The sequence below is a fragment of the Mus caroli genome, chromosome 2, assembly GCF_900094665.2.
Source record: "Mus caroli chromosome 2, CAROLI_EIJ_v1.1, whole genome shotgun sequence".
In the NCBI taxonomy this organism is placed as follows: Eukaryota; Metazoa; Chordata; class Mammalia; order Rodentia; family Muridae; genus Mus; species Mus caroli.
The window spans coordinates 57,602,744-57,614,616 of record NC_034571.1 but is presented as its reverse complement, the minus strand read 5'-3'; the positions used below and the strand labels follow the sequence as shown (position 1 = coordinate 57,614,616).

The 11,873-nt window shown below is 32.4% G+C and overlaps 1 protein-coding gene across 5 annotated transcripts in view; it reads left to right on the top strand.

Moving 5' to 3' along the window:
• Kcnh7 (potassium voltage-gated channel subfamily H member 7) overlaps positions 1 to 11,873 on the top strand; it is a 456,981-nt gene that overhangs the window by 366,062 nt on the left and 79,046 nt on the right. For all 5 annotated transcript variants that reach the window (XM_021154171.2, XM_029472738.1, XM_021154157.2 and 2 more), the window contains one exon: positions 2,731 to 3,156. In XM_021154171.2, the coding sequence (XP_021009830.2) occupies positions 2,731 to 3,156 (426 nt within the window). The remainder of the gene's footprint in view (positions 1 to 2,730; positions 3,157 to 11,873) is intronic.

Here is an 11,873-nt window from a genome sequence, read left to right as displayed (position 1 = left end):
TGGTTTGGTTTGGTTTGGTTTGGTTTGGTTTGGTTTGGTTTGCTTTGCTTTGCTTTGCTTTGCTTTGCTTTGCTTTGCTTTGCTTTGCTTTGCTTTGAGGCAGGTTTTCTGGGTGCTGGAATTAAAGGCATGTGCCACCACCACTATATTTACATTTTTAAAACTAATTATGATAATAACATAAATCAAATATATTTCTCTTTAAAAGGAGTTTGCATGTTAAATGTAATAAACATTGCTCTAAAACTCAATCCTGAGGTCTGTGCCACATCCCATTAGAGTCTCTGCTCTGTGATCCATGCTGTCCACCACTGCATCCTGTGTTTTACTTTTCTGCACAGCACTAGTTGGTGTATAATACCTCAACATGCAACATCTTCTTTTGTCCTTCCTTCACTTCAGTGATTCTATCCCTCCTTCTGCAATGTGCTTCTCCTTCAACCTCCTCATGGCCCTACACTGTGAACTTTTTATATCCATTCAAAGTCTTAACACAGCTGCCATCTTTTCCTGAGTCTTCTATAAAGATCCCCTATCTACCCTCAGCACCATTCCCAATCACAGATACTGGGTAAAGAAGATCTCAAAAGCCTCCCATTCTCCTCCAGTGCCATTACATCAGAAACAGTGGACACCTAACCATCAAATGTTAGTGTGGAAGGGAAAGAGTTCCAGCCACAGTTTTATTCTTCAGTGGATGTTCCAAGATGTTGTGTGCATTCTAATTCAGATAGATCAAGCACTGGTGCCCCCTGTAGGGGGTTGTATAAGAAGCATGCCAACCAAGCCTTGAGAAACCCCAGGATGTACATCACTCTTTGTAAACAAAATGCTTTGTTGCCCTTGATGTTTTCTTTATATACTCTTCTATGATGAAAATTTGTGGAGTTTAGAATTAGGAAGATCTTCTTAGCTCAAAGGTTTCAACCATATCTTGCTTGCTATGAGCACACAGAAACCTGATGGGAGGGAAAAATAGAGAAAAAGAACAGTTCATATTTTCAGATCTTGACAGCCAAAATAAGGTTTGTTTTAAATGTTTCTTTGCTTAAGATGGGGAATCCTTGTTTTATGAGAAAGATATATTGGGTTACATGAGACCCTAAGAGACTATCCACATTTTACAACCAAGATGTCACATACTGGCTTTCTAGGTTGAGTATAATGACTATTGTGTTCTATCTAATTTGCTTTTTCCAAGTGGTAAATTGATTTTAAGCTAAACATTTTACCCATTCAGATTTTGAAAGTAGTATACTTGTATATTAGAATGCCTTGGATTCTAAGGATTTTTAATATTATAAAAATATTAAATCACTTTTCCTGATATTAACTTGTTCTTAGGTTTAGCATGTGATTTTTTACCATAGTGTGAAGTAACTTTCCATTCCCTCCATATATTTATTAATTCAAAATTACTGTGCTCTGGATAAATAAACAGATTAGACTCTTGTTTTCCAAAACAATTCAAATTAATTTAGCTATTATATGACCAGTTTTGCCTATTTTAGCTAAGTTTCTATGTTATTCTTAATAGTTATGTCATAATGGATTTGAGTTTAACTTTTCAAGTCTATTATAAGTGAGGGATCATAGCCTGTTGCATGAGGAAGCAAAATATGAGATATGATAGTAAAACTTAAATTGAATATTGAAATATGTCCAAGAAAATTCATTAGTATACATTATAAAGCCAGTAGTACTTTGCTATTTAGAACAATCTAGTTTATATATTTAGTAAACTACTTCATATATTGAGCCATTGTGTACATGTGAAATATGAAGCGTACCTTATTGTTTTTGACATGCTCCTTTCAAAGGCTCAGTATATGGCTCATTGGATAGTTAAAAACTTTTTTGTTTTGAATATTGTTTTTATAAACTAGTTTTTAGAAATCACAAAATCATGAGTTTATTTTTGACATAACTCAAGTTTAGCGTTGATATTCTACGATAAACTAAAACTATAAAGCTGATTTATTTTAGGTTACCTGCCACTTTATTAAGTAGACTATATCCTAGTATTTGCAAGCCACTTGATAGATAAAAATCTTACAAAAACTTCAGTTAATAATCTAGAGAACTCTGAAGTATCGCCCCTGTGCAATTCTCTAAATCTCAGGAAAATTTTGGATGAAGCTATTTATCCCAGAATATGAAATACCTTATCACCATCTAAGGAAAATACTCATTTGAATGTATTTTAGTATTATTTGCTTTGGCTCATATTTTAAACAAGTTGCAAGGAGAAAAATCATGTTTAACTAAAGATCTGAGTAGGTTTAGCAAGATTTCATTTCTCAATTAATTTATTAAGATGCAATTATTAATTAATATGGTTAAATCAAATCCAGATATATCTTCTTTTAGTCTTTACAACCACTACTTTCCTACGTTTGATAGCTAAAATATTTCTTAAACTTATTTTTTTGTATTTCTAAAAAATTCATCTACTTTGTTTAAAAGAAACATTAATAATCCCTTGATGTCTCAAGAATAATATGCATTAAATTTTAGTGAAAACTTATTTATGAAGAAATATTATTGGGATTTTCTTAAACTGCCAAATAATCATTATACAGATTCACTTAAATGTATGTGTGCTTCAAAATTACATTACATGACTTCTACCTATTCATCATATTGCATAATTGCCTTAATATTCTTAAAGGTCTGACATAGTTTATAATGGCATTTTTACGAGTGTCTACCTTTCTTTCCTATACCCAGGTTCTTTCTTTGGGAGCAGATGTCTTGCCAGAATATAAGCTGCAGACGCCACGCATCAACAAATTTACAATATTGCACTACAGCCCTTTCAAAGCAGTCTGGGATTGGCTTATTTTACTCTTGGTCATTTATACTGCTATATTCACCCCCTACTCTGCAGCATTTCTCCTCAACGACAGAGAGGAACAGAAAAGGCGAGAATGTGGCTATTCTTGTAGCCCTTTGAATGTGGTAGACTTGATTGTGGATATTATGTTTATTATAGACATTCTAATAAACTTCAGAACAACCTATGTAAATCAGAATGAAGAAGTGGTAAGTGATCCTGCCAAAATAGCAATACACTACTTCAAAGGCTGGTTCCTGATTGACATGGTTGCAGCCATTCCTTTTGACTTGCTGATTTTTGGATCAGGTTCTGATGAGGTAAGAGCTGCTTAAGAATTTTATTTTCTGAAAGACTGCAATTGTAAAAATAAATATACTTTAACTGCAAGAGAAAGTAGTTTCTCCAAAAGTACCTACAACTCAAGGATGAAATTCATTTTTACCTGGAAATACCATAAAATGAAATGCAGCAATTTTTCTGTTGTGAATAATTGAAATGTGTTCTATACTTGTGAAAAATACAAAAATACTCTCCATGCTGTAGACAAACAACTTAAATTTTCAAACAAGTGCACACACAGATCATTCAGTATAACCCTAACAAGTAAAATCCCTGCAGATTAAGTTCTTGAGTGCAAAGCTATCAAACATGAAGAATGTCTTTCAGTCTTAAGTCACTTATTAGGGTGCAAGCCAAAAAGAGACATGTTCTTAGTTCAAACTATGAAAAAGGTAGTACCTTATGAAATTCCTTTATCAAAACTCTTTCACACAAACAAAACAAAAAAACAAATACAAAAACAAAACAACACTCTTTCACTTCTAACTCTCATCTTGGAAAAATACTTACTGTATATTGCTAGTACCTCATAAAGTTGGAAACTTTAAGGAAACATTACACATACAGATAGATGATAGATAGATAGATAGATAGATAGATAGATAGATAGATAGATAGATAGATGATTGATAGATAGATAGAGATAGATAGATAGATAGATAGATAGATAGATAGATAGATAGATAGATAGATAGATAAAATAGGTAGATAGATATCAAGTGCATGTTCTAAATAAAAAGTGCATTAAAATAATCAGATACTTTAAAGAATCTTTGAACCAGATATAGCTGAAGTTCCTTTTATTTAACTATCCCTAATTATTATACTATATAAATATTTAATAAATAAATGATTTATAGAAGTTATGTGTCTTAGTTTCCTGTCTAAGGCTTTAATAAAATACCTGGACAAAAAAAAATAATTACAGGATACCAGGTTTACTTTAGCTCACAATTTCAGGTTCTATTGAATCAGTGTGGAAAAGTCAACCCATCAAGAACTTGAAGCAGCTAGTCAAAAGCATAGTCAAAGGCAGAGGGAAAATGGGTTTGTGCATCCTTACTGCCTATCTGCTTTCTCTACAGTTGTACAATCCAGGACCCAAACCCAGGAAATGCTGCCACACACTTTAGGCTGGGTCTTCCTACATCAATTGATATATTCAAAAGCTATTCCCCTACAGACATGCCACATTCCACTTAGATAATCCCTTGCTGCAACTGTGCTAAATTGACAGCTTAACGATCAAAACTAACCATCACATTAGTTATGAAAGTAACTCCAAGAAAGTTAACTGAAAAGAAATAAAGTCGATGTGCTGAAATTTTGAATAATTCAGTGTCTTTTTCTAACTAATAATTCCTCACCATCTTTGTTTTGTTTGTTAATTTCTATATTTCAAAAAAAAAAAAGAAAGAAAGAAAGAAAAGAAAAGAAAGAAAAAGAGGAGATTCCAACAGATACTTGTTTCCTAGCCACAGAAGGCTTAAGGACAAAGGAGTATTTGTCTACTAAGGGAAATCAGTGCCTTTAGAATTAAGTCTCTCCTACTGGAAGACTGATCAAACAGTAGATTAGTTGAACTCAGGACAATGGAATATGAAAGTCCCAGAACCCTTTAATAATCTGCAAAGGAATGATATTAAAACTACCTTCCTTGTTAATTTGTTATTTTATTAGGAACTAGAATGAGGTGACACATAGAAATAAAAATAAAATAGTTGTTAAACACCATTTAATGGCAATTTCTAATTTGAGTTGTAAGTAAAAGACAAAAATATAAAATATTTCATCTTTAATATTTACCTTTGAATTTCTTATGATGGGAGGTACATACTATTTTTATTACATAATTCCAGATAAGTTACAGAATAAAATTTCACGGTTTCAAAAGATTGAGTAGTTTGTGTGTGTGTGTGTGTGTGTGTGTATGTGTGTGAGTGTGTGTGTGTATACATTAACTCTATTTATACACACCAACAGTGAATTAGACCTTGGAAAATAAATGAGTTGGAAATAGAATATTAGAAAAAGTTAGTTTACTCATGACATTCAATCAATAATAATCAAAAGAGTGGATATCCAAGTATTCTAATTACAGCCATTAAGGAAGAATTCAATACTAGACTCTTTTAATTTCAGTTACTATGCATTTTTAAAAGTGTCAAATTCCTTTAATATATGTAATTCAAATAATCACTACATCAAAAATACTGTTGATTAAATTAAAACAATAAAATGTTTAAGAGGTTCATATCAGGATATGGTTAAATCCTAAGGAAAAGTAGGATGAAGAGAAAAGTGAAGAACTTAAAGTCTATAGAGTGGGGAAATTTGGGGAATAATTAATAAATATGAAAATATTGGGCTTTACATATGCCAGTTACTAGCATGACATTGAAAATTATTTAGAAACTGTAAAATTTTGTTGTTGGGGACTCCTTTAGGAATCATAATTTCTACTGACCTCATTTTACTAGGAAGTAAATTAAAATCTAAGGTTGTGTTTACTGGAAATTTTTTTGAAGTTCAATTAACTACAAAAAAATAGTTCACCTGATTCCAGGCCTATGAAGTTAATTATTATCCCAGTTTTGTAGAGATCATTACCTGAGTTCTTTAGTCCTAGTTGTACATTACTCCTATCAGTAGTAATATGATATACCTCATTCATCAGCTAATGTTTGCTCAGTAGCCTTCAAAGCAGCAGACACAATTCTAGATTCAGAAGTCAATCAAATAGATAATTTCTGCTCTCCATGTACTTATATTTCTAAGTAAATACAGAAGTTAAACAAATCAGGTGAAAAAAATAATGCTAATACAGAGTGGAAGACTAGGAAAGAAGACTAAGGAAAGGTCATTTGAGTTCAGACTTGCAAGGCATTTCCACCCATATAAGACTATAATGCAAAAGAAACATTGCAAACACAAGGAAATGATTGTAGCAGTTCCTCAATTGATTATTGGGTTTGGAATATTAGAAGAACAACAGTAAAAAGAAAAATGCCAATGACAGCAAGGCTAAATCCAACCAGACATGAGGTGCTGAGATATGAAGACTGAATCACAAAGAGGTGTGAGATCTGTTTGTTGTGGCTTCAGTGAGACTCTTTGGAATGGAACTGACTTTGATTGACATTTTAAAAGATTGTATGGACTGTTCTCTGTATGCTGGACAGTTTTTGTAAGAGCAAAGGACCCACACTATGATCTATAATGGATGAGAAAACAGTGTGGACACATGACGCAATAGAGATGTAGAAAAATAGGTAAATGTGTGTGGTATTTTGAATGTCATCTGTAAGAAATTGTTGGTTAATTAAATATCCATTTCAAAAAAGAAAGAAAAAGAACTATGTAAGATTCAAAACACTTTCTGTAGTACATTTGTTGAATTATTCATGTAGAAGGAAGGAGCAGGGAGAGGGTGCTTTTATAAGTAACTTTAATAGAAGATAATGTCTTTAATCAGATGGTAAAATTAAAAGAAGAAAGGGTGTATTGTGAGGGAGAAAAAGTATATCATAAAATGTTTGGCCACCATAAGTATGAGTTGCCTATTAGTCATACAACTACAGATGGTTGGGAGGCAAATCAGGCACCCTGTCTGCAACTTGAAAGATGAATGTCCATAAAAGAAAGACAGTCTTTACATTAAAAGTCAGATATGATCCCGATAGCATTTCAAATGTAAATGAAGAAAATATCTAATAAAAATTGTTTAAAAAATCAAATGTGATCACAGTGATGGATGGTTTAAATCAGTACTGTATTATCTGGTTTATGCATGAGTTTCTGTGTGGATGTTTAAGAGTCTAGAGACTAGGTATGGCCTCACATGCCCATGAACTAAACATATGGAAGAGGCCATTTTTGGCTACACAACAAAACGCTATCTCAGTAGGTACACAGATACAAACATACATGCATACACTCACCTGAAGATTCCCAATTGGTAGGAAGAAAGGCTTTAAATCTCAAGATTTTCTATTTTAATTGTGCTGTTTAAACATACAAATGTGGTGGCCACATCTGGAATACAAATATCCAGGTTTTCGTTCACTCGTGGGCAAACATTTTTAGAAACTATATGCAAATATACATAATCAAATTAATTAAGATGTGCTTTTCTACTGATTAAAAGTTTGAGGCAATTTCTTGCTGAGTTATTTTTCTCAGTGTCAAAGAATTTCTTCCCTCATCTTAATGTTAAACTATATACTTTAACTTTATTTATAGTCAACTCAATCCTCCATTTTTGTAACATACCATTTTATCTATGAAAGATACATATAAACAGTAGGACAATGTGACAATATGGTTTTACAAAGGAAGACACAATTGCTCATATTTTTTCAAACTAACATAATAAACATAAATAATGTTTACTGTAAACCAATGTGATTAGTAATAACTAAAGGATCTTCTTTACTGTTGCAAACATGTTAAGCAAAGTGGATGCTGGTTATTGCTGGGATTGTTCTTTTTAATATCTCCCTGACACTAAAATCATCTAAAATGAGAAATAATTCTGTGGCTCCTAACTTTGGCTACATCACATGCGATATTGCCATGACTTCCTTCAATATCATTGATGCTAAAATACAATATCATTCCCTTTGTCATCCAAATGTCAGCTTTGATTGCCTTAGATTTCCCCACATTTGGTTTATCTATGGCAAATTTTTGATCCATTAACATTTAGAATCCAGAGAACTCTGCTTTGTAACATAGGTCACTATCTCCTTCCTCCTGTGAAAATTAAAATTCTAATTTTCAGTTACTTGCTTTGTTGACTTCTGATTCATGCTTTAGTGATTTTTTTTAATGAATTCTGAATGCATGCAAGAAAGGCTGTGGAATCAAGATAACTAAGGGTGCTTTGGAGCAAAATTCTAATAGTAACATTGAATTTCTACTCACACACACACACAAAAAAATGTTTCATGCATTATTCTGCCAGATGAACTGTGGAGTGAATATACAGAAAACATTATTAGCCTTCTGTAGAAATTCTGAGTATCTACCAATCTTTATGATAGATGTCATTAATTACTAGGCTTTATTAGGCAAGTGAGATATTCATATTCTACTTGAAATAACATTGTAGCTTGAAAATATACATATCTTGCATTTCTACAATAACATAACTACTTCTCTCTCTCCCTCTTTAGATTGTCTTTGGAAATTTGACAAAAATTTCCCTTTGCCTTTCACTTGAAGCTTTAGTCATGCTCTCAACTCTCTGTCATGACAAGTAACATAAATATAAGATGTCCAACTGAAAACATGTTTTTTATGTTGATCATTTATATATCATTTGTATGTGATTGACAATGAAATGATAGAGATGGTATAAAATGCAATATTTCCTTGGATAAGAACTCAAATTTCAATTAAAACGATATAGTGTTCATACTTCTCTAGGCAATGTTTTATTTGTCTGTTAAAACACAATCATTTGATGGCTCATTCCACTGTTACTGCCATGAAATAGAAAGTGATATAATATTATAGTATGATAAAATATTTACTATGAAACAGAGTAAGTCTATCAATCATTAAGATTGTTAAATATTGAAAGGAATTCCCCAGCAACATTGCAGAATCATTGCTTTGGAACACATAATTAATAGAAGAAATTAAGATATTTGATATGAATAAAGAAATAAGTTAGATAATTCCCCAAGGTTCTACACACATATCTTCACCCGATATGGATCTTTGAGAGTATTGATAAACCTGACTTAAGACGTGTTGAAAAATATTAGACAAGCTGAAAGGAAGGATCAGAAACTACATAATGATATCTTTGAGTTACATTGTTTAAGTAATTCATCGAATGGTTGTAAAGTATGCACTTGAATGGGAATTACCTGGAATAAAATTGAAAGTAACAAAATTGAATGTGGAATTATGAAATTTATGCTTGCAAATGTTACTATCTCCCTGTTATGCCCCTTTCCCTTGGGAAGTAGGATAGGATGATTCATTAACCTGAATGTTACAATGATGACTGACTCTATAGTCCCTTTGACTAAACCAATAGAACATGTGTATGTTTCATCATTTCTTAAAGAATGATTGCCATAACTTATCTGAACACTAACATTTAATAAATCTAAACAAAGTTTACTAAGTATACTAAACATTCTTAATATAAGGTTATTATATATAATCACAAAATAAGGTAGATTTAAATTTTTTGACATACAGTCTTTTCTTATTAGTAAAGCTTTGACAATTTAGATCTAGACTGATTTATTCTTGAGCAAAGAGTTGTTAATCCTATAAGAATTACCTAATTTCAGTCATTCACAATGGTTTACAACATTGGAAGTGGATATTGACTGATTTATTATATAATGTTCCTCAAGTAAAGTTAATGTAGTCTTATTTAGACTAGTCTGTTGCAAACATATTTCCACAGATATTGTTGCATGTTTAATCAAAAAAGTCATTTATTTAATGAGGTAACCTAACTTCCACCAATATCAGAAGGGTTCTATGGATCTTTAATAAATAATAGGTATTTTGAAAAGCAGATTTATAATTGAATTATACTCATTGTTTAAAATAAAAAAGGACTAAAATGGCATTTAAAATGAAAATCTTTTATAAGTAAAGTTCCTTTACTATGACAGTCAAGAAAAACTTGAACTACCTGTCAAACATAATAAATGAACTGAGATCTAGATTGCACAGTACAAGATAAAGTTTGATATTATAGAATCCCTTGCATCTTCCTTACTATAGGTACCTTACCATAGGTAAGATTAGCAAAGTCCCTCTCTTCAACTACTGTAGAAGTACATATTTCTTATCTATTTTATTACTATATTTATAAAAATGATAACATTTTAGGATCTGTTGAGTTCAATTTCTTTAAAAAAAAATGTTTGCCAAGAGTTATTCAGCAAGAGGAGATTGGAAATATGTATGTCTATTCACTCAGCAATTTGATACTACAGTTTGCCTTCTTTCTACAATATCAGAAAAGACAGTATAGCAGTACACACAAGTCTCACTGCAAAGAAGACCCAAGTGAGTTTCAGCATTGTCAATAGAAGTGAGGCACACAATGATGGTGCACTGTAGTTATGTAGTTATGCTTGGGTAAATGTTACGGAGCTGTGAATGACTATTGAAGTCATTGTACACTCAACCCCTCCTCACCATGAAAGAGAGTTACAACTGCTTCCTCATCTCTCCTCCTCCTCCTACTCTGCTTCTTTTCCTTTCCTCCCCACTTCTTCCTCTACCACTCTTTGTTCTCCTTTACCTCTTTCTGCCTGTCCTTCTTATTATGACTTACTTATCATGTCTGGAAAATGTGAAGGAGGCCAAGGCTTTATCACACCATACTTCTTAAACCTCTTTTTCCCAGACTGTATGCCATTTGTGTGTGATCATGTAAGTTATACTGATTTATATTCTTAGAAAACCTTAGAGTCATATAATTTTTATTGTTAATTAATATAGGAGAAGTTTTAGAGGGCTTATGGTGGGAATGGCCAAGTGTATGAAGCACGTGTTTATTGTTTACATTTTGATGACATCAGAATTACTCTACTGCTTCACAACCCATCACAAAAAAAGTCCATGTATTGCAAAGCATTTTACTTGATTTAACCTACTTCCCAGTGAATTTTCATTATGTTGCAATTATTTTGAAGCAGTTTATTCTAAAACCAAATAAGAGTTTTAGTATTTTCACAATAAACCTTCCACAGCTCTGGTTCTGCAACTTGGGTAAATCGATAGTTGTATTAAGAAAAGAAATAAACTCAAGAGTCTAAACTGTCCAAAAGTGGTGAGACTTTGAACAAAGGTGACTCTTGCTATAAGAATCTGGTAACCATGTACTTGAATGAACTTCTTATCTGTGAAACACCCAGCCATTTTCTGAGGGAGCTGTATGGCCCATGTTGCAAGACTCCAATTGAGATTCCCAATGTATGTGTTGTGTATTTAGAAAGTATGGCAGCTCTTTCATCACATTTTACAGCATAAAGTTTCTACCAGTAGAAACAGAAATGTAAATAGATATTTAATAGGGACATAAAGAGCTACCATTTATTGGATATTTTCTACAACCCTATAGACATTGTATTTCCATGTATAGACTAACTGAAGCTTGAGACTAAGGAATAACCTGTCCAACATGACATATTAGCACCAATCAGAATGTAGTCCTAAGTCTTCCTATTCAAAATTCCTTATACATAGCAATTGAAGTAAAATTGAGGCGACAAATATGGACATTTACTTTACTTCCACTGAACCATGTAATGCTATCTTAAATACTAGAATCCATTAAAGGGGCATATGCCTTCAAATTCGTGAAGAAGGAAAAACTGTTTCCTGCATTCCACTGTAAAAAAAAAAATGATAACTTAACTTTAGGACAACCAAGACAAACAAAACTATAATCCAATTATGAGAAGTCGATCCAAGCTATGAAAACACCTGCCACCTTTGGAAGGTTCCAATCTTGCAGAAATGATCTCAAGGGAGACTAAAGGATTCTCCTTTGTTTGTGACTGCTAGAGTAAACACCAAAGGGGAAAAAAGAATATCACCTATGAGGTTTCCATAAAAACATTTTCCTGTATACTTAGTAATTTTTTTTCACTAAAAAAAAAAATATTCACAGCCGGGCGTGGTGGCGCACGCCTTTAATCCCAGCACT